Raw genomic sequence first — 24,384 nt, 5'->3', positions numbered from 1 at the left:
TTCAACGGCTCAAGGGCAATCACAAAAGTTGTTAGCAAAATAGCGATGGTCAGTGAAGTGTAGCGATGCTTAGCAATGGCACGCACGTGACTGCTTGCTAACGACCGAACGGAACGGTTGTGTAATGTTTGCGCTTTTGCGACACAATGGGATGTTCACTTGTTCGCATTGAATGCCACGCTTTCGCCGCCATTCTAAAGGAATTTCAAGAATTATGGGTTTAAAACATTCTCCGCCAAGTTCCTAAAGTTGATGTACTACTATGCCACCTGGGAACAAATGGATAATGCTTGAAAGTTGTATATTTGTGTCAAAAAATATAAACTTTGGCTTAACCATTGTGTGCCGTGAAGAAAAGTCCTCAAACATTTGGAAAATATTTAAGGAAGGTTTTAAAATCATGCGAATTTCGTCATCTTCTGGTGACAAGGTCTGTTGCGGCCTTGATCTTTCTCATTCCCACAATACACACAAAAAACATACATACATACAAAAAAAATCTCTAACCACATCGTGTCTAAATAAAAAGCATTCATCAGCACAGTACAATGACGACAGGAATGGAAAATAGGGAAAGAAAAAAAAACATCCGAACCACATCTCAGACAAAATGTTCATCTGTCGCTGTCGTATCAATTAAATTGAGCATGAAAGCCAACCGTCCTACACGTTGACGTTGCAAAAATGGTTTCGTCCTTTACACACACACACACAACCCACCACGCACACATTCTAGCCACAGCAGGTGGATGGGGCTGTTTTGAATGGTAGGAAAATGTGTGCCATTTCCTTCTCATTACGACGGCAGGCAATGTCGGCTGTTCCACATTTCTTCCATTCCGCTCGGTTGAGGAATCCTGTTAACATACACGCAAACGTAACCTTCCCCATGCATGTTTATATACACACACACGAAATTCTTGGTGCAAATGAACGGAACACGAAATGGGTGCAAATGGAAAATGAACGAAAGGGAGGAACAGAAAAAAAATTACATACGCATTCAGAGAAAGAAAACGTATTTCTAACGTGAAAATCTCTGCAGTCACTTTTCACGTCCGTGCGGAAACCTTCGGCTGACTCATGCTGAATCCCGGTAACTTCCTAACCGCTGCCCCACCGTTTCTCCGGCACTCCGACACCATGTTTCCGCCAGCATGTTGGCGTGTATGAGCACACGTGAGTGTATGTGTGCCTGAGTGAGGTAGGCTTTAAATTTCCCTTTTTTGTGTGTTCCTCCAGTCCCTGGCTGTAAGCTTACGCTGGTCAAAAGGATATGGGAAACAACCCGACTCATTGCTGGTGCTGCTGCTGCTGTCAGCATTTGAAGCAGACGTTTCCGAGTATCGGTGGTTCCCTTTACGAAGAGGGAAAGACGTACCTTAAAACTGTGCATCTACAAGGGGGGGGGGGGGGGGGGGGGGAGAAGAAGCAAAAAAGAACCGAACCAATGCATGATGCAGTAGAGCATCCATCGTGAGTCCATCTGAGATCCTGCAGTAACTAGGTGGTTTTTTCCTGCTGTTACTACTCCCCTTATGTAGTGCTGTGTATGTGTGTGTGTGGTAAGACAATCTGACCAGTTTTCTAGGTCCTCCATTCAAACCTCCAATTTCCACTCAATTTACTACCTCATCCCATGCCCAATAATGGGTCCAACCGGATGGAATGGCGGAAAGGCCGAGGGTTTTGGATTTGCAGGTCTTTAATTCGGAATTTTCAACCCCTGTCCATTGCATGGTGTCGTCTCGTTCTTTTTTCCCCACCACGACACCGAGGGACGCAAAAACGATGGTAGGCAAAAATTGTTGAGAAGACACAACCTAACAAGCAGGCATACACACCGGTTGACCTACACGTTTAACAGAGATTTGTCGGAAGAGTGTGTGTGTGTCGGAGCACAATTTCAGCCAACTGGACAGACATCGACCCCGGGGGTGCTTGGCATGCGAGCATCTGTCGGTTCGTCCATCCTGCCGGGAATTGGAAAGAAGGCAATTTTGTGGCATTAATTCGAGGTCAAACGAGAAAACGATTGGTGCAGTGATTTATTCCCACAGTTCGGCCCATTTACAACGCCTGTGTTCGCCTGCGCTCGGAACTTTCAAAACGGACATCGGATGGGGTTTAAAAAAGGGACTATTCCAAAAGATCGGGTTTTGTATGTGTGTGTTTTTGCGGAACCAGGGCGGCTTCTGGTTGGGAATAATTGCACCCAGCAAATGTGGATTGCTTGACCTCCATGTCCTCGTTTACTGTGGACCGCACCAACCCGGAACACTTTGCCGGCGGGAAATGTCGTGGTGCCGCATTTGTTAAATTACTCCCAATGCTAGATTATATTCGGTTGGGAAAGTTTATTGGACAAATTAGCTTAGGTCATAATTTACTGCCTTAGTTATACACTAACACACACACACACATACACACAAATGGGATGCAAAGACTGTGTAGTGGAGTTTAATATTCGCCAACAAGTAAGTGGTTTCATCGAAAATGTATGACTTCAGTCTGGGAGGACCGTTCTTCTCTCTGAAATTGTGGAACTCGTTTGGATACCCGTTTTCCGTGCAGTGTAACGACACATACATACGCACGCAGAGAGACACCAAGGATTATTTTGTAAAACCAAATGCTTCGGTCATGCCCATTTAGAACATGAAAAGTGTCTCCCTTATTGGGAAATGGGTTGCCAGAGCAATGGAACTCACACACATGCACTAAGGATGTCACTAGCAACGGATGCAAGGAGGAAGAGTCGTTTCATAACTAAGCGGATCAGATTATCCGAGTTGGAATTAACACATCACTACGACGACGACCGAACAGATGTTAAACCCTCAGCAATGAAGGGAACCTTGGTTTCATAAATTCTCGTTCCAACTTTCGAACACTTTGAACAAAATGTATACCACCTGAACCGCCGCTATGCATACATTTAGGGGCAGAGCGAGACTTGCAGCAAGCAAACAGAAAAAAAATGGTACCAATTTTTGATTCTCATAAAGGCTCGGGTGAAAAGGAGTCCAGGATATCGCTTTCCCTTCCTGTTCCGATTATTCGACAGCCACATGGATGCGGTTCCAGCAGCACGCTAGAAGCAACACCACGGCAACACCACGGCACCACCACGTGTAAATCCTTTTCGACATAACAAAGTTGCTACCATAAGCTCGTTACCGGTTGCATCCCGCTGAAAGGGAAGGTTGATGAAAATTTCCATTTTTACGTGCATGAGTTGGGATTTTTCTTTTATTTATCAGCATCAGTCTTCGGCACCGCCGTGTCATGTGTGGTCGCGATGTAAGGAGCTGCTTTTTTATGAGATGTCAGGGCCGACGAAAGCGGTACAGGATTGCATGCATGCCCGGGGCCAGGTGTATCGCGCCGTGTTCCTGTATCGTCCTGAAGCGATACGCCACCCGTCTGCGTACGACTCGAAGCTTCAGTTCAGAGGTTGAGAAGGTATTATCTGCACACCAGAACCGAAATGCCAATCTTGGCCCCTGACAGCCGGTAAGATAGTGTGCTCGTGGCTCGCTTTATGGACCGAGCATGATCCGTACGGGAGAAGACCTTGATAAACACACGGGCAAACTGATATGTCGGTGTCTTTGGTTACTTACATTCCCCCTTATAGTGTCTGATGGGTTGGAAATGGTCCTGCAATGAAGACGATGTTGCTGTTGATGATGATGATGATGATGATGATGTCCATAGTATAAGCTGCGCTGAGCTTTGCATGAGGTCGTATGCTTACGGTGCGGCATGCATTTTATGGCACATGAAGTAGAAAAGATGTCTTTTGCGGAATGAAAAGCACGGCACAAAAATAGAGAAAATGGAACTAAAGCGATAGCTCCTACATTTTTATTTTTAAACAAATGATATTTCGAGGGATTTGTTTTGTAGCTCAGATGGATAGTTAATCTTTAATGATGGCCAATGGCGTCCTTTTTAACTGTAGACTAAAACTATTTTACAATAAACTTCAATCTGCGGTGAATCATTCCCCAAGCAAAGTGAGACATTTCGAACCTCTCTATTAGTGTCAAGCTAAATCCCTACCGTCAAACAAGTCAAACACCACCAAAAAAAAGGTTAAATATTAGTCTTCATTCCAACGATTACTTGAACAAGGTGTCATAAAAATGGTGCATTATCTATACGCTCGCGCAAATACCGATTCCGGTAGGAGTAATTCCTTCCCAAGACGGCAACACTACGCCGAACGCTGAGTGTGAGGAAATAAACAGGATAATTAAAGTACCTCCGGAAAAAGGGATTAGTTTTACTGTCGTTTCCTTCCTGCCACGAGACAGTTAATGGTGATGTTTCTATATCTGTAAGCTTCAGCATCCCGGGTGGATGATTACAGCGCGCTCACGCTAGCGCACACGGACACGGGAAGTTCGGTTTGAGTGCTGTCATTTCATCCGCTTTTCCGCGCGTACACGGACGGACGGTTGTCATATTCTCTGTCCCGGTAGACGTAGATGCGGTCGTGTGAAAGTAATACGGAGAAACGCGCCTGGATGGAAGCAAAACGTGAGGCTTTTTTAATCAACTTTTCATCCCGAGAATGTGAAACCTGTAGCGCAAATGAGAGGTGTACGCGGTAGAATGGCGCGCAAGTACACCGTACGCGGGGGTACGCGGTGTGTTTTTGCGCGTGCAAAATTGTGAAAGCAGAAAGTTGTGCTTTCTTTTTCTGGAACGGTCCATAAACGTGATTGTAAAACTTTCGTCATATTAGTAAAACTTCGCATGGCGAAGCGACGACTGTGTAGACTGTTAATAAGACGCATACAACTGCATGCGGTCGGTTACAGTACGTATTCCATTGTTGTTTTCGCAACGAAGAATCGAGAGCAGAAGATATTCCCGGAACGGTTTCATCTCGAAACAACTACCTTGACACTGTTCCACTGAAGTGTCACCCGGATCAGTTTCCTGTTATTTCTCGATGAGCAACTTCAGCAAACAGTATTACTTGGCTCGCTTCGTAAGGCATATCGTTGTGGTTTTGCTGCCTCTATGCCTGACAGAGCCCTAACATCCGAAGCCTCCGCAAACCGAATGGTACGAAATTGAATTACGTGAATAACCACACACGCCCAAAGTTCCGCATTTAATATGGTTCCTATCGTTAGCTGAGGTCAGAACGTGTCTAGCACGGAATGTTCACTTAGAACAACATTGATTCAACCATGAAGTTCCAATGAAATGAAATTCTTCAGCAGTTCCTTAATCTCCCGTGCTGTGAAGTAAGTTATGGGTTTACTGTTTGTGGAAATTTTATCACATCTTCAGTTAAATAAATTTCCTCGCATGACACTGTACGCAAACGCGATACTCATTACTGGAAGCGTTTGGCTCACCGGCAAAGATAAATGTACCGCCGCTGAGAAACAGATGGTACAGATATTATTTTGCATCCAAACTTCCGTCTGGCCGTGTGTCTGTCTAAAGAAACAGTACGCTGTTTTGTGAATGAATGGGTGGAAAAAATAGGCCACCGTCTGGTGTTGGTGAATTACGAACATATGAAACGCTACTTCACATTACCGTTGCGTTGGTACACACAGGTTCGTGCAGAATAATGTATGATTGTCATGCAATGCTGTTTGATTTAAATGCACATCGCTACAGCGGAGAAAGAAAATAACAACACTTTGAGTGAGCTGTTTTTTAGCCGTGTGAAGTGTATTTAAAACAGCTTACTGGTGGGCATTTTTTATCCATGTAAGAGAAAAAAGATTCTTTGGAAAGTTTTGATTGGGAGCACGACGCAAAAAGCTAATCATTTCGATGGAACCGCTTGTTTGTTCATCGTTGGGCAGTAATTCAAATTGTTTACGCCAAAATGTATGCAATCTGTCAACAAGAATTTTCCATGTTGGGCGTTAGCGTCAAAGACACTTTTTCACACGAATTAGGTAGTTGAGAACAATTCCAGGTGATTTCCGAGGAGCATTTGAGTAGTGTGCAGTGGTGGGTTGTATGGATTTGTGCGACAAGGCCCCAAAAAAGCAAGCAGATATTTAAATTTAATTGGCTTACATTCTCAGAAGGTTATCTTTAGTATAACGTGGAAACATCCATCGCGTTGGTTGAATATTTTTAAAATTTCAATTACAGCTCGGTGTAATGTGTTAAGTGCCATGAGTTTACTTTAAGAAGGAAAAATTGTCAAAAAGGATTTATGACATCGTGTGGATGCCAGTAGCTTAATTCACACGCATCGATTCTGCTGTCACTCGAGCTTTGTTCTCCCATCTCAACAGAAACGAAGGCTCCTGTTAACGCATCGGAAGTAAAAATCGATTCCAGCAGGACGAAAAGAAGAAGAAAAAACCGACCAATCTCGCCCCGAAAAAGCCTCCAATCATGTAACACGGCTCACTTTTCGTATCATCGCAACTCCAACACCAAAAGCCACCAGTTTTCGTTCATTTGATTTAACACTTTAATCCGCACCGTTTGCACCTTCTTCACGTGGGTGCGCTTCCCAAAATCCGTGTGCCTTGAAACGTATGGAGTCATATGAGTAAAAGCGAATCACTCCATAAAGATCGAAGCCTCGTTCGTGGTCGTCATAGTTGAACGAGCGCCACGATGAGGGAAAAAATGCGGTGGAAAGCTGTGCCTCAACCTGATTGTGAAGCGCGCGTGGAATTACACCGCGAACAGGGACGAAAGCACAACAATGGTTGGTATCACCCACTGCCAAGCGATTGTTTTCCTTTTTTTGACGTTTCGTTTTGTTGTGTGAGTGTTTCCACCTTTTTGCTGACGTGTTGCCGAACAAAGCAGAGGGACCAAAAAAAAAACATATCCCAAGGTGAGCAAGTTCAAACACTATACCTCACCAACCAGGAAACACTTTAATGCGCTCGACAGAGGAACAGTAAGGGTGGGGTGTTCGGTCGGTTGTTTGAAAGAGGAAAAATCGATGAACAAATTGGTTAGCATAGTCTTTATTTACATTTCGCCTTCCGCACCAGTGTGCCGGGAGCTGTTCGATCAATCTTTGGCTCGGAACGGGTTGGTGAATGGCAAATGCTGACGGACGCGCGCTCTGTCATGCACGGAAATGGAATGGAGTCTCGTAGAGACATGATTTGTGTAGGTTGCGGGTCTACGGTATCGAACCACGACCATGGGCTGCAACCATGGCAACCTCAGCGATGGAAGTCTTAAGCACCGGAGGACGATAAAATCCTTTACACGGAACCCTTCTCGTTCGGTGTCGCTCTTCTGTCCACGGCACCGTGCTACCGTGCATCTATAATGTATCCCGATCAGGTGTAACCGAGACACACCGGTTCGTGGGCTGGGTGTTGGGTTGGTCTGCTGCTGATGTATGTTTGAAAAAAGATGAAATGCGAACCTACCGTGCAAAACCGTGCGATCCGAACGAGGCGAATGTGAAGTGTTGGTATGTTTGCTTTCGCTTCGGTCCCACGTGAAATCTTCATCCCTTTCGCCGTGTACACCGTGTCAGCATAACACGCGATATTCGATACCTTTTAGCGTGCCTTTGTTCAACTCGTCCCGGAGGCTTACATGGCCGGACGGAGCAAACGCTTTCAGCCTCCGTACAGGGTACTTTCACTCACAGGGATCTTCGTCGATCTTCGCCTTTCGACAAGGAACCGTTGCGAAATATATTTAACGTTTATCCTTTTTCGACCTTTCACTTAAGATTCTGCCTTGGCAGATTGGGATCGATTTTTCTTTCCCATTCCGCATGACGGCATCAGCAGACCGGGCAAAACATCGCATTATTGCAATAAAAATAAAAAGGCGGAGACGAATGGTAAGCAGGAATGTTCAAATCGTATCGATCGAACGCTGTTATCAGTTGATATTGAGTTCCAATTATAACAAGTGGAGAAGTTTTGCTTGGGAAAACGCAAACCAAGGATCATTTCCTCAGTTGCGGATACATCCCGGCAGGCAGCCTTGAACCATTCCCAGAGGGATAGTAGGCTGGCTGGTCGGGTAGTTGGCGGTTCTTTTATTTGTTTCTCTCTTCCCTTATTTACCTGTTTGGAGCACATTCCATTGCAATTTATTCTCCTGTTTTTTCCCCCTACTGCCCATAATGCTTTCTCAATGAATCGAGGCAGGGAATCGTTCGTAAGAGTATCAGTGAAACATAAATAACAAGCAACTATGCAGAGGAGGAGCAACAGCATCCTATTTCGGAGGTAAATAAATAAGATTCTCGTTAACTCAACGGTCCAGGTGCGGGTCCATGTGGCAACATGGGGCAACACACATTGCTACGTCGGAACCTTCTGGCGAATTATATTTTACCAATCGCTTCACCGTACTTCTATATTTACCTTTTCGTGTTCCGTGTTTCCATCCCGGGCGCAATATTTCACTTAACGTATTTTTATCTTGTTTCTTTATTCACTCTTTCATGCTTGCAGGCTACTTCTGGCACATAACAGATTTACATCTCGATACGTACTACACTACCAAGGGTGATATCTTTCGCAGTAAGTATTCGACAATCTGGGCTACCGTGTTCATGTTTTGTACCCATTCTGTTTCATGCTTTTTCATTGCGTTGCGTTTACGCAAATTTCACGCGCAACAAAGAATAATGGAACTCGGGGGTTGTTTGAAGAGAAGTGTCCTTTTTTTTGCTGTGCTACGATAACAACACCCCCGTTGTGAGAAGAACGTCTAGCCCATCGTGTGGATGGAGGTTTTGTGAAGGGAAGAAAAGGTACTCGTCTAAGACGACCAGCATATGCAGAAGCATCCACACACAACTGCTCGTAAAGCATTCCACTACACTGGTAACGGGCACTTGGGTTGGATAAGTGTTTGCAGGAATCCGATTTCGAATGACGATTGTTGGTGAAGAATTACCGATACCGATACCCAGGATGGGACTGATCGCACGTAACGCTTTGCATGTGATTCGGAGCACAACAATGGAGCTTTGGAACTGGGGGATTATTTCCTTGGGGCCGCGTTGCTTGAGATTTACTGAGGCATGATAGGAAAGCACTTACTGCTAAGCTGCGTTTTAACGTTCCACATTCATGTTTAAGTACAACACAACAATAGAACGTTTACATGTTTTTGGTAGCTTTCGGACCGTTTTGAAGACACATTATTTTATACCCTTTTCTTAAAGAAGTTTGGAGTTAGATTGTCATGAAAGATATTGAACTACTACGCAAAAGAAAAAAGCATCTTAAAACCCACAAATTAAAGGAAATAATTACTGAGCAATGCAAATACGACTATTTCCACACTACCATGGCTTTCTAATGCTTCAGCATCCTTTGTTGGGACATTCGGATAAAAATAATGTTGTATTTGATACAGAAAATTGAGTACAAACAATGTGAAAGCTTTAATGGAAACACAAACTTCGAAATAAATTGAAAATAATTTTTGGAATGCCCTCACATAATTTATTTAACAATTCCATGCATGCTCGCGCTACTAGCTTTTCAAGCAAAGTTCGCCGTGCAAATTATGCTTGGCACACCGTAGCACACAGACACTGCAAACATCCACCGCATGGTTTATTGATTGAACCAAACACGCATGAAAAAATAACATTAAAATCAATTTATTCAATCATTTTCAAAGCGCGTGTGGCATGAATTAATAATTGAAGAGCTAAACTAATAATGCAACAACGGTCATTGAAAGCAAGCCCACCAGGTAAAAGCTTTCTATGCGCAGCAGACCTTGGCATTCACGTTGAAAAACTATATGTTTAATGAATTGACACTTTTCTGTCGCTTCTATTCCTGGCCCGAATTGTACGCCCTTCCTATTGGTCGATAATGAGGGCGGCACATCGGGAACATGGCTGATTAAATCGAAACGGTACACATCGAAACGGCTGACATTAACACTTCAATTAATATCGCATGATTGCGATGGTGACCGTGTGGTGTGAAAGTGAACAAAAAATCTCCCATCTCGCCACATATTAAAATTTTAAATTATGCTCCAAATTTGCGGTGTCCCCGCCGAGGTACTCGTTGTTAGGGAGGGCGGAGTCCGTTTTCATTAGAGTAATTTTGTGGCAAATCATGAAGCTTCGCTGGTGAAGTTGTTAGTCGAAATGAAATTTCTATTTTACAATAGAAATCCCTCTGCTGCTCTTGCGGTGGTTAGGGATTGCATTTGGAGTTTACCAGAAGCCGGTGAAGAATGGGGAATGTTTGCAGTAGCTAACTTAATAATAAAACCATTACACATTCAACTACTTCCAAGTGTACCTTGTACACTCGCACACATTTACGATAAAAACTCTCGAACTAGTTTTCACCCGGTTGGTCCTGCAGCCGCGGGCTCCGTCGGGCTGGGATAAAGTTTTACCCCGTCATATCTCTTCCGGGCAGCGCGCGTTCGCTTGCAAAACTGCAAATCTCACCGGATGACCTAATTTGAGTTGGGCCTCTCACGGGGGTACCCGCCGCTTGCATGGGTGGACAGTGGAACTGGAACAATTTAAGCAAGCAAAATGAAACATATCTCCACTTTTGCAACGCTTCGGCCAAAGAAAAGCCGGCAGTGGAAAATGAGCAATGGCAGACACCGAAAAAAAAGTAATATGACTCCAGTGGCGCCATTGTCAAAACTCTGGTCCCTGATTGCTGGTTAGACGTGAGTATGTGTGTGTGTGTGTGTATGTGATCGTAAGCAAGCCGAAAGCGGCTGACTTTATCCAATAAAAGAGGGACCGTTTTCCCAACCGGTTGCAACCGTTCCGTTCAGCTGCAAAATGGCCCCGAAATTCTGCACACGAATGAGAAAAGTAGCTCAGCTTTATTCCACTCACATCCACGCTGTTAAACAACGGGGACAACTATGGCGCAAGGATCTGCCGGGAATGTCTGCAATCGTACTCGGATGCAGCTTTCTAGCTAATCCTTTTGCATTGTTCCTTCTGGGTTTGGATTGTTGTCCGTTTTCGTCCACTGTCCCACCGTTACTTTGCTTTGCTTCGTCTTTTTTCGTTGTTCTGTCCCCGTCCCTGCATGTGCGAAAAGGGCCATGACGTATGTGGGCACGGTTGTATTTTTTCTGCTCTCACACAGCCATTCTTCCACACCCACACACACAGACTAACGGTTTCTGATTATTCTGATCCGCAGGTTGCTGGCTTAACGAACATCACTCGAACACGGCCAGCGCCAAACGACCGGGACTGTACGGAGATTACATGTGCGACAGCCCATGGAGCCTGCTGGAATCCGCCACGCAAGCCATGAAGTCCAAGCAAGGTGATAACGTCGAGTTTGTCCTGTGGACTGGGTAAGTGTCCCCGACTGCCTTCGGTCCCCGTAGCCCATGCACGATGGCGTGTAGTAGTTTTTTTCATCTTTTTCGTTCCGTTTTCTGTGTTCTTTCAAAAATGTCCACAACCGGTGGTCCAGTGGTGTGTGTGTGTGAATGAAAAAATCCATTTTTAAAGCATTTTTTTCCCGGGAAGCTTTTTTTCTGTATCATTGAACAATTTTTCCTGTGTTTGTGTGTGTGTGTGTGCAGTGATTTTGTTCCCGGGTTCCCATTCCAAAATGTCGTTACTTGCCATAAAACTTCTTTTTCAAAACCGCCACAAAACGATCGGACAAAAAGACACACACACAGTAAGCCGAAAATATTGGAAGGCAAGAAAAAAGAAGCATTAAAGTTCACCCAACGTATACCACACTCCAAACTTTGGTGCGCGTGATTTATCGACAGTCAGTACAATTTATGATGTCTTGCAAGAAAAGCACCCGGGCGTTGGGAAAAATGGCGTTACAGGAGCGCCACTTTGTGGTGCTTTCCGGTCGTGAGGTTTCGTGTCACGTGTTTTATTTTGTGTGTATGTGGGTGCTTGAAACCAGCGACCTACGGGAAGAACTAACCGTTTGCCAGGGGGAGGTAAAGGTTTTTTTTATTGTATTCACGCTTGCCTGGTTGTGCGAGGTCCACCCAAAATGCGGAAATGAATCGAATCGGGTACCCTTCGACCCAGGGCGTTATTAATATTCTCCCACAATCGCTATAAAATCTCAACCAGTATAAATCAAATCATCCAATGCATTGGCAGATCGGTCGACCACCGAAATTCCCTTGCTAAAAATGGTCACCAAAATGGACCACCTTTTTTGTGGGCATGTGCTTCTCTAAACTGTCCACTTGGTGGATTTGTTCGCCCCATGCCTTCGCTACCTTGCTAAAGCGGGCACGGAAGAAGAAAAACGGATCGTTGTCTTTTCGCCCGCTTGGGGATCGTACGGAAAAGCACTTTTTCGAAAGGGGACGAATTTTCTTCATATTGTTCACCCCGGGATCTTCGGGCGCCAACCGGGAACGGGAACAGCGTGAAGTACTGGGCGCCTCCATCGGATTCTGAAGCATAACCGATTTTATTCATTTGACCCGTGTTTGCCCCCACATGCCGGTACGTGCGCTGTTTGTGCCCTGTTTTCCGCTGTTCTCATGCGTCACCTAACGTTTTGAATATTTGATCAGGAATTACATAATGTTCCGAGCGGTGCGCGATATGAATGATAAAAATGTTCGTCTCGTTTTGCCGAAACGGTTTCGTTGCCAGGCGTAAGAACATGGGATGGAGTGGTTTCTGGTTCTTTCGTTATGCGTGCGTATTTTCCTCCCACCAACAGCGGAGCGTTATCATTCCATCGTGCATTGGTATTGTGAAAGAATTGTGTGCTTTGTGATTCCTTTTTCGAGCTGTTGTTCGATTTCGATTCCTGATAGCTCGGCTATGACGGCAAACGTGTAAGCATTTGATCGCGTTAGCCTTTCAGGCTGGGTGGCGGGACAGAAAAAAGTAGGCCTTACAACAGTGACGTTTGATCGAACGCCTGACTGCCTCTCAATCGTGTCTGTAGCTACAACAGCTACGAAGTGAAGGGAAAAAACGAAGACTAAAATAATACAAGGGACGAAAGTAAATGTTAAAGCGCCATTTACCGGTTTGATCCGTTCCGGGTGCCATTTCACGGAAACAAGTCGACGGGAATACAATCACGAGCGTTGAAAGTTCAAAGCATTTGAGCTTGCAACGAGCGAACGGTGGACGTGGGGTACGTACATGTATGCGTATGAACAACGAAGCGAGGATCCATCCGTGGTAGGCTTCTCTTCCGTCTGGCTCGTTATTGTATTCGTGGAAGGATTCGCAACATAACATCGATTACCACTGGCAGGCATATCAAGCAGAAAGTTCAGTAGAAAAAAAATAACGAATGGGATTATCTGAAACCGTAAACGGAAAAGAATGAACTTTTGACGAATGTGATGGTGTCAAGGGGCACAAAATAGAGCTTTTACTAAAATACTCTTTGACTATGATATAAACTATTAATCAAACTATGATTAAGGTTTTTCAATAATGAAAATCAACTGAAACAGCATTTTATAAATAAAAAATGAACACTAGAATCGAATAATGGTAACAATAAATGATGATTATTTAATTAATTTTTTACATTGTTTTTTGGTAATGATAAATCTTCATGGAGTATGTAGAATTAATCGTATGCTTTCCAAACTATCGATCAGACACGAAACACTTTCTCATGATTTTCACAAGCAATAAAAAAGCTTCAATACTGTACAAATTATTCAATTGAGAGCTAAGTAACATTAACCCGTCATACCTTGCTGTGTACGATTCGTTATATCTTTAAGCCTTTGAACGATTTTTCCATCAAAATCACACTCACCCTCAGCGCGAATCTGAATAAATTACGAATCTGCACACTTCGACAAAGATGCGCTAGCATTAAAGATCGTATATGCTCGGTAGACCGTATCAGGCCATCTTGTTGCTACCGTTGTCTCGTCAATTTGCTAACCCGTGGTTCGGTATTTGGGTTTTCATTTTCCTCGGAATTTGTTATCGACCGGGGAAGAAAAACTGGCAGGAAAACACGTGACGCATCCGGGGTAAATACTGCTCGAACCGAGGGAAAATAAATCCTGAGTGTGTATTCCATTTTTGATAGGCAATTTTCTTTGCCATACTCGGAGTAATTTCGAGCCGTACATTTCATCGCATGTACGCATGAAGGTGGCGTTTGGCAAAAGAAAACAAGGATTCGCTTGAGTCGATAAAACGAAACTCTTCGCGCGCGCACCCGGTTGAAACATTGGATTGTATCAGTGGCACCAAACTGTGGGGCAGTGAAAAAGTTCCTTCGTCTTCCTGAGAACGACGGAGGGTGAACGAGAGCAAACGCTTTGAGTGTTTTGCTTCGCTACCCGGTGGCGGCATGAACATACGGGAGAGACTTTGAAATACGCCTCTTCGATTCAAGGTGAAATTCAATTAATATTAAATGATATTTCTTCGAAAACGGAAGCTTACTAACGGGAGTGCTCTTTTCTGGTACCGTGCGTTTTGTGGGTTCACATGTGGATGTGGGGCATGAATTTCACCGATGTACTTACATTCCGTTCGCACTGTTGGAGGAACATGCAGACAAAACTCCCAGCACCATATCAATGGCAGTATGGAATGTATCTGTTTACTTGCCCTTGTGTTTCGATCAGTTTATTTTACTTGGTCTTAAGAGCTTTGCTATATGTTATCGATTTTAGCTTTACGAACACGTGCGAAATCAAGCTGACTAGATTGTGAAGCCTGCCGTGGCAAGCAAATAGGGGTGAAAAATTATTTATTCATTATTTTTAAACAAATACACACAAGGATATTGCCCTTAATGCTATCATCGGCTTTAATATCCACCACCAGCAATCTCTGGAGACACCAGTTTCACCGGGCTTCCTTGAGAGGTGCCATGCTCGGAAAATTAATCTTGGCCCACCTCCAAAACAGACTGGAATGAAATCATAAAATTCTCGCTCAATCATGCTCCATCCTTCTCTCGTTCGGCTGGCATGCGGTAGCGTTTCTAGAAAACAGTACGACATACACCCACTTAACGAGCCGCCGAAACATTCAAGCTTGTCTCCTATGGCTAGGAACGCTCACAAATGACGATCCTTCCATTGGTTGGAGCATATCCGGAATGCATTGCGTAGCTTCAGCTTTTTATTCCTTCCACCTCACGCTACTTGCGAACCATCCTCGTAGAGCACCGGAAGTGGTACTAGGTCAAGACACTGTACAAGACTGCTTCAAATGCTGCACAGTGTTAAGGCAGTGCCAGAAGTGATTTTTCAACCCAAAACCGCCTCATTCCCCCTACTAGAAGTAGTCCCCTTTTCTGTTTTACCCTACATGAAAAGAGTCTATTGCAACTAGACACACTTCTCGGTGATGGTGAAACAAGTTCTTCCCTTTCGGACAAGAGTTTTCTTGAGATGAGTACAAAGAAGAGCAGCTGGATTGCACCCCCTTCGCTAACGACGTTATGCGCGCACCTGAACAATCTGTACACTTTTCCACCACGAATGAGTTCCATTTTTCCCCATCCCCGTTGGCAATCGTGTCTTCCCTTACCAGCACAGCTTTTCTATGCCGTGAAATTGAGCGTTTATATATGTATGAACGTTCGCTCTCCAAACAGCACTCGCCCCTGCCCGGAAGCACTATTATCCTTATGCAACATCAGTACAGGGACATTTGGTCTAAACTGTGCGAAACCTTCCGGGTTCGCATTAGCGAGATCAGCAGCACTCGACCGGGTAAGGCGAAAGGACTCGGCACACGTTTGGCGCAGCCCTCCAACGGCAAATGGCAATTGTTTCGAGATCAAGCGAACCCGACTGATTAGAGCCGTTGTTGGCGTACGAGTTAATTAAAATATTTTAATTAACTTGAGCTTCTTCTCGTTGCGTCGTACGCATTTGTGAAACAGGTTGGTGGGGACGAGGCTAGATTGGCATCATATTCACGTTATGCGTTTGTCTACCGTCCTGCCCGTTTCATCCGGTGAGTGGTATGTCAAGAGGATGCCAAGGCTTCATTACCTCATCATTCGGTGCTTGTCGTAGAGTGGCGTTATTATTAGCCGATTATGGTTATGCTGGATTATGTTCGCCTGCGCTGCTGGCGATGGAGGATCAATCAAGAAGGAGTAGGAGTTGATTAAATGATGACGATCGTCTCGAACAGAAAAGCAAGCTGTCGGAAGAATTCATAAATAAAAATGACCTGTAATGGTATTGCCACCATAGAGCCAACGTTATTGGATGAAATTGGTTTGGTTTTAGTATCTGCTAGAGATGTGAGGATTTGTGAGTTCCGAAAGGCTTTGAATTTGAAGGAATGAAGCAGGAAAGACATATGAAAATTAAAAATCGCCACTTATCTAGCCTTGATCTATTCGCGCTTTAAGTATAAATCAGAAAGTACTGATGGAATCAGCGGCGGATCAAACGGTAGGCGGAGTAGGCGGTCGCCTAGGGCCTCGCCGTGTTGGGGGCCCAAAAAATTGGTGCCGATTGTGCGATTTTAGAAAATTTTACAGCAGAGTTAATTTATAGCAAAAAACATGCATACAAACGTTTATATATAGACTAACTTACTAGGCTCGTTTACAGGGCTACGCGACATAACTCCACAGATTGATCCTCCACTGGATGGAATATAATATTTTGCACAATTAATAGACATAAAAGGCTTTAAAGAAGCTTATGATAAGTGAAACCTTCTATCCGAACTTGTGACGCAACGGTTTTAAAAGCATTAGTGCAATGCAAAGCATTGCTCTACAGAGGGTGAGCAAATCATGTCGATCTCCCTAAATGAAGCAAAAAAAAATCACGTAAAAGCAATTTAGCATTCACCTTTGTTACATCTTCCGAAGCGAACCTGTGTTTTTGACAAGAAAAATCCATTTGAACACTTTATCCAAACACACCCACTGCAACGTTTTCATTAAATCTGGCAATCAAACTGTTTAATTTATCGAACAAGTAGCCTTACGGACGTGCAACCGGACTTCCGTAAATGCAATTCCATTAGATCGCAGTAAAAGCTCCCAGTCAGTCAGTTTCGTTTTCCTTCTATTCTCCTCCGATCTCTTCTCTTTAACGTTCGCCTGCGCAAAGTTTGAGATCGATCGAAAGTTGATGAAAAATAAAAGCTTCAATAGCACAGAAATAGTGCCATTCTACCGGGAAGGTTGAAAAGCACGGTTTGTTGTTTTGCTTCCTCTGCTTCACCCGTGTGGCGTAGCCAAAGTTATGCCAAACCTCGCTGAAAAACATAAGGAAATTGGTTTAAGCACTCACACTTCACTCTTCAATCGGGAAGGGCGCGTTGGAAAATGGGGGGTGGAAAAGCTCGGAGCACCGCAAGCAACTGCGCCTTTCAATGCTTTTACGTCCATTTCTTCTCGCTCGGTTCCGAGGAAGTGTTTTTGGAAAGAGAGGTTGATGTGATAACCCCCCCTCTTCCAATGAATACAGTGTGGAGCATGTGCGGTCAGTGGTTCGTGAAAGTTTCCCAATTTCTACAACCTTTTTGCTCTCTATTTTTCCTCACCGGTTCAATCACTTTCGGGGCGTGGGAGAGAACTGCTTCATTTCATTAGAACTTCTAGCGAAGGGAAAAGGTAAGGTTTTTCTGTGGAAGCGAAGCGGACTGTTCTCTGGGAAAATGGGAAGAAATCATGGTAAATGAAATAATTTCTTTTGCATTCGATTTTGATCACCGTCGTGGAAGGCAAGAAGGAAGAAGAGCTGGGCAAATGGTGTGCAAAGAACCGGATGTTTGAGGTTGCACGGCAGAGCCAGCAAACAGCGTTCGAATGTGTGGTCTGAAGAAGATGCGGTGTTTACATTGCGTTCGAAATCTGGCAGCTTCGGTTGCGGTTGAACGGAAAGCAATCATTCCGTTCGGTTCTAATTAAATAGCCAATTAAGTGTAAAACTCCTCCACCGGTTTGGGTTTCGTGAAGGTGGTGAAAAATGTACGTAATGGGTTATTAGGTAATGTTATCGTTTAACGTAGAAAAAAATTTGGAACCATTTTGATAAAGTGCACATTTAAACTATTTCGTGTGCTTGAAATAATTTAAATTTGAATGCTTTTGCCTAAAGGTGTTGGAAATTTTCCTAATTTTCCGTTCAATATTAGCTGATGCTTGACTCTATTGCACTATCATCATGGTAGAATTCTTTTATTGAGTGAAATATTCCATCCACTCAGCTTATTTATTGTTCAAGAAAATTCTGTGCTGAAGAAATATTGTGCTTTTAAGAAGATCACCATCATCCTCCTGGCCTGATCAGCTTGGTTTTGCACAGCTAATTGTGTTGTGTTCCACATCCATTCCATCGTCTGCAAAGTATTACAAAAGCGAAAATTAAATTCTTATTCCATTTCCATTTATCGTAATGCTCCACTCAAGAAGGAGTTTCGAGGGCGCAATTTTGTGCTAATTACAGCGCAACCTCTTCGTCGTGTTGTTGTGGACATCACGTTTCCGACAGCACTTGCCGGAAAAAGGTAAGATGCCGCTGTTGTAGAATGGAATGGGCGGCAGAGCGCGGATAAAAATGGCCACACTGTAAAACATCTTAAAAGGGGCCAAAAATCGAATGAACGTTCGATACTGCAGTGGTATGCTGGTTCTTGAATAAAACATTACCATTTCTTAGACTTGTGAAGCCAGACCGAGTCAAGTGGCTTCCCTGACCGTTCTCGTGCGGGAAGTGGCTGGTTGAGAAATAAAATATTTGAAGGAGAGATTCTTAAGGAGCGGAAAAGCGCAAAACGAAAGGGAAAACACGGCAATGAAACATTCATTCACGTAGCATTCTTTTTGCGATAGCATTTTTCATTGAATTTTATTCGTACTTGGTTGAACAGGTAAAATGTGAAGCCAATGGGAAATAGAGAAGAAAATGTATGCCATTTTATGGCAAAACCCATCTTACGGGCCTATGTACTGAAACGATCGTCAAACGGTATAAGCAAACAATTATTTAAAGTGTTTCTCCAATTACAAGCGCATGGATGTGTGATAAATCGATGGCCCCCAGGATGGCAGGATGAGAAAATAATTTGTTAATGAAACAATCAAACAAACAGAATAAATATCCTGTTGTGAAATGTTGCCCCAAGGCGAAAGGAATGGCTTTACCGGGTAATCATTAATGTCAACAATCAGGAACGCTTCCAGGTATTGCATTGCATTCCATTAAACGGTGACGGCCCATTAGCGGGTAATGTTTTTGCAGCACGAGCCAGAAGGAATGTGTTTGAAACTGTTTCTCGCCAACGCAACGCAAACCTCGACCCGGCGTCATTTTGAAAATGGTGACCTAATCAAAATTCAAGCCGAGCACAGTTTTCTGCTCTTAACTGCTTTCCCACCTAACCTGCCTGCTATTGAATGGTGCTGGAAGCTGTCGATGAAACAATTTCCAATCAATTTTCATCGAAACCGAAACCCGAGATTTCATACCTTTCCCATTTCGCTCGATGTGGAGCTTTTCAACAGAGGAGCGGTACAAAAAAAGGGCGAAATAAAAATATAAAGCTTCTCACGCGGTCATGCTGATATTTGAAAATTTTCCCGTCCCGTGATCGCGGCCCAGACCGTGGAACATCACGAAAAGCTAATTCTGGAATGTCACGGCAAAAGGATATTTATTGAAGCTTAAGCGATTGAATCTTTCGTTCGGACCCGTTCCGAGCGTGTTCTTTTTTATTCAAGGCCTTTCTTCTTGTTCCGGATCGTTTCGATTACAATCCATTGAGGAAGAGATAGAGATAGAGAGAGAGAGAAAGAGATTAGGAGTGAGGGGGGAGGATCGAGGCAACAAAAAAAGGTAAAAAGAAGGGTCATACCTCACCGGAGGATAATTTGACCATCCTACTCGATCTCAACGGTAGCGTACGAAGCCGTCGCAGTCCATCCGTTCTTTCCGGTTCGATAATTTTAAAATTCACATTCAAGCCTCATTGTCAATATCTCACTTTGTCCTTTTTAGTCTTTTTTTCTCTTCTGTTGCTACACTATCCACTGTGCTTTGCCTTCGATTACTGATACAGCGATCCAGTTCCATGCGTTGTTCGATCGTTACCGGTACTGGAGTGTTTTAGTTCGCTGTGTATATCTCGAAAGGATCGAATTTTTGCTGCCCCAAGTCATGGTAGGAAATCTATTGAAGCTCATTTCCATATTTTGTTCACCAACAGCAACCGTTGCCGTCGTCGTTGTCACTGTACTACCATTGTCCCGGCGCTTTAGATCCGGTTGTTATCCGGTTGATATTCACTCCCCGTGCTTGGGCGCTTCGGTTAGACCTGGGAGATGGAAATGGGATGGAAAAAAGTTCATCCAATGTCGATGGCTATTATGCCGTTAGGGACAGGTAGTTGAAAAACTGGACCGTCACAATGGTAAATGTCTTGTCTGGCTGTAGTTCCTCTTCCGTGTAGCTTGTTGGTCCACTGTCTCTGTAGATTGGTTTTAAATTTATGCTCTCACATACGCCTTCCGATCGAATGATTTGCGGGTGGAGGGGCCATTTCTTTCGAGCGACATTTCTATATTTCTTTCGGGAGAAAATAATTTAAAAATCGTTTTCAAGTACATCCTTAACGACGCCACAGCACTGGTATCGAGTAATTCGAAAGAGTCGTTTCAATGACGATGTTTCTCCGTACTTACCGTCTCCACGCGGTGCTCGTGCAAAAATGGGCTGGTTTCTGTATTTTGGTGCAAAAACATAATACTGCCTGTGCTGTTTGCCCTGCAGTCGGAACCGTTTGAATGATTTGAATAAATTTCATGCCTCACCACCCTCAATAAGATCAGGCCCAAAGATTACGGTACAGCTACGGCTGCATGTGGATAAAGCGGAGAAGGGGCAAGGAACGGTTGAAGGAATGACTACAACAAGAAAAAAAACAGGGGACACATTCCACCGTTCGTGATCGTGCACTCATTTCCATTGCAAATGGCGCTGTCACTGGCGGGCGTTGTCGTGAAGAAGGATGGGAAAGGAAAGGGTGGTTGGGAGAGAGTCACCACAGGCTGGCGGTTTTGATGTGGAAATCTATCTTATCCCTGTTTCCGTTCTCCCTTCGCCGTCTGCTCCAAGCATACCCTACCCCCCTTTCTTGGTTGGTGTTGAGGCAGAAAACTGTCATCTCATTGTCGTGTTGCTCGTGTTTTTCGCGGGTGTGCATTTCCTTTATCCCACACCACACATTTCCAATTCACGCGCAAGAAAACATACCAACGCTATTCGAAAATGTACAAAAACTCTGGAGGAAAAACTCTCCCGCGCACACACACACACACAAATGGAAACGCACCACCCGGAAAATGGGGCTTTGTTTTAGCGGCTTTTGTTGGTGAAGTACTCTTTGGTGTAAGATTGGAAAGGCACAGAAAAAAAACGGGGAACAAGTGTCGGTTTTCTTGCCACACTCGCTCTCGCTCGCTCTTGCCGCAGCGTTTGAAATGTTTCACGCGACGCAGCATTTTTAACGCGACGGAACATTAGTCGCCTCAGAAGCACCCACCAAAGCACCAAACGAAGCGTGATGACGAGCAACATAATCACTGTTCGGTGGGAAAGGGAAAGTTATTTCGATGTTCCGTTTGCTTTGTTAGAGTCACAAATAAAGCGTGGGCTGCATACAATTACAAATGGAATTCGAATTAAATTCACAACTCTCAGGCGGAGAAACAAATTGACCTTACTTGGCTGATAATCCATACTAGCGCTGACTGTTCCGGGCTTCCTTAATGACGGACGTCATTTGATCTGGTTATTTAAATGGTGGTGCGAATTTAGAACGGTTTCCAATCTTCAAAGTGATCTAAATTTCTCACAACATTATATAAGTTAGTATTTATTAGTTAAACTGCCTAAACCATCATTTCGATTGGTAGTCAATTTTTGGGGATTACTGTAACTAATGTGTAACATCCACAACCCTGTTCGATAGAGCTACTTTTAGATAATGCGGAATATAGAATTTATCTAGTACGGATTTTCTTTCACCTACGGATTTGTAGCTCCAGAAAGCAATAATCTTTAACCATAAAATGTTATCAAATTAATCGATAAACCTCTTTACCTTACGTCTGATCTATTCTAGCGACGGTCTTTCCCATTCTGCCAAGCGAATGCACGAAACCAAGCGGTTGGACGTGCTGCGTAACATTACGGAGCTGATGAGCCGAACGTTTCCGTCACAGTTTGTGTTTCCGGTGCTCGGCCATGAGGATGGTAGTGCCAACTTCGAGCAGCTCGGCGATCTCTGGCGCCACTGGTTACCGCTGGAGGCGTTGCAAACGTTTGAAAAAGGTAAGCGAGCGAATGCTTCAAAACACACACGCTTCTGTTGCATTAGTAGCATCAAAAATCGATCGGAATCGGTATTTATTTGGACTTGTGCTTTCTGCGTTTTCATGCGATCGTTCCAGGTGGTTACTACACCATCGAACAGACAAAGAGCCGGCTAAGAATAATAGCTTTAAACACGAACTACATGCGACACGACGCAAAGTACTCGCAATCGCATTCGTCGGCGGTGAAGCAGCGGCCAGACGGCTCCTACCATTACCCAACGGGTGGTCACTACGGTGACCATCACATGGGCAAACACTATCACGCCCGGGAAGGTAGCTCTTCCGGGTATCTGTACAGTGACCGACGGAACGGATATAGTAGCAGTAGCAACCTAGCGGACAGTGGTGTCGGTGGCCACGCCAGTGCATTATCGGGATCAAGCAGCCACGAGTCGGAGAAGCAGTGGGAGTGGCTGGAGGAGGTTCTAGCAAAGTCGAGTAGAAATAAGGAAACTGTAAGTACAAGACGGGAAATTCCAGGTACCATCATTTGCGGCAAACTGTCGAGCAATTCATTATGTGTATCGATGTAATTAGTTAAATGTTTACCAGTTGTGGGACAGAGGTCTTGAAATTTTCTAATTAATTTGATGAAACTATGTTGCTGCGAAGAAAATGCTACATAAATCACTTTAATAAAGCAAGAAACGCACAACGCTATTAATACCGAACCGTAAACAGCCTTAGAGCTAACACAATTTATAATTTAACCAAGTATCAACCTCACTGGAACTGTCAAAACAACCTCGTCGTTTTGTATGCTGCTCGTCGGTGTTCGGCATACATTTGACACGACTACAGTTCGAATCCAATCAATCATCGAAAAGGCGTGAAGCCGTTGTCAGTAACATGCTGTAGTTGATTGACAAGTGAGGGTATGAGACTTTGTACAGGAGGTCTTTGAAATGTTTGAATGGATTGAAAAGGGAGCAGTGAGATATATTTATCGGTTGCTGTATTTTTTTTTGTTTGAAATGTCTTCAGCTGATAGAAAAATGGGCACAAAGACTCAAATATTTGGATTGTGTCTAGCAGCGATCATGCGTTGATATTTGTGTCATTCACAGTTGAAAACCTGAAAAACGGTCTAATTTGTTTGCCTTAATTTAAAAAGATTTCATGAAAAAGTGAATAAAAGAAAAACGCCTAAAAGTATACTATGTGCATATCGTTATAGTCATCATATAAAATCAGTCAAGTTATTCAATTGCAAAACTAGCAAATATACTTCAACTACGACCAAATTTCTAAACAATCACTATATAAATATCTTACACAAACCTTTGCACGCCTTTTGACCTGTCGTTCAATCGTTCTGCCATGTGCAACCCTTACCAACCACACGACATAACCGAGAACAGTTGGGGCGAGAAAGTTTGTCGCTATAGCATGCAACAAAAAAAGAAACAATCACTACAGAACTTCAAAGCAGAGTCTTGGAAAATATTGGAAAGCGTCCACAGAGACCAGTTGCAACAAGCGAGGTCTCGGCTTTGGCAGGGTTCGCATTGTCACACGGCCAGCACGGCGAAAGGGTAAAGTGCTCTTGCAACAAAACGAAATGCTTGTAATGAGTATCGAATGAGGGTACGCGATCGTTCTCAGTGTCACGGTGCAAAGCTTCATTGGTACCAGCTGTGCCAGCTGGGTCTGCTGCAACATTTGCCAGTGCAGCGAGGAAAAAGTTTCCCTATTTTTTGTGCGCTATCTTTCGCTTCAGTTTAATGTTGTTCGTTTTGCTTTATACTTCAATGTTTGTATCAGCGAACGAATCCCGCGATACGACCCAAGCTATTGTCTACCCAAGACGTGATATTATTTTTCTCGACTTACGAAACGCTCCGCTTCTACTTTCTGTTACACTTTGCAGTTCCTTTCTCGCCGGGGTTTGTTGTTGCTTTTTCATAGCAAAAAAGGATCACCATTAGTGTTAGTGGTGGGGTTACTAGGACTGGTTCCTCTTTTTTGTACCAAGTAAAATACAACACAAAAACGGATGTTGATTTTTTCGCCCTTACCGGTGCATCCGACGAAACGCAAAAAAAGGAAACGATCAGAACTATGTGTGTGCAGTATGGTGGGC

The 24,384-nt window shown here is 43.9% G+C and overlaps 1 protein-coding gene across 1 annotated transcript in view; it reads left to right on the top strand.

The window, feature by feature from the left end:
- LOC128301162 (acid sphingomyelinase-like phosphodiesterase 3a) overlaps positions 1-24,384 on the top strand; it is a 45,334-nt gene that overhangs the window by 8,487 nt on the left and 12,463 nt on the right. The window contains exons 2-6 of the mRNA XM_053037510.1: positions 8,445-8,513; positions 11,148-11,307; positions 22,049-22,257; positions 22,377-22,488; positions 22,666-22,756. Of these exons, the coding sequence (XP_052893470.1) occupies positions 8,445-8,513; positions 11,148-11,307; positions 22,049-22,257; positions 22,377-22,488; positions 22,666-22,756 (641 nt within the window). The remainder of the gene's footprint in view (positions 1-8,444; positions 8,514-11,147; positions 11,308-22,048; positions 22,258-22,376; positions 22,489-22,665; positions 22,757-24,384) is intronic.

Source organism: Anopheles moucheti, chromosome 3 (genome assembly GCF_943734755.1).
Source record: "Anopheles moucheti chromosome 3, idAnoMoucSN_F20_07, whole genome shotgun sequence".
NCBI classification, from domain to species: Eukaryota; Metazoa; Arthropoda; class Insecta; order Diptera; family Culicidae; genus Anopheles; species Anopheles moucheti.
The sequence above is the reverse complement of the archived record's forward strand: the minus strand, read 5'-3'. Positions and strand labels throughout refer to the sequence as shown.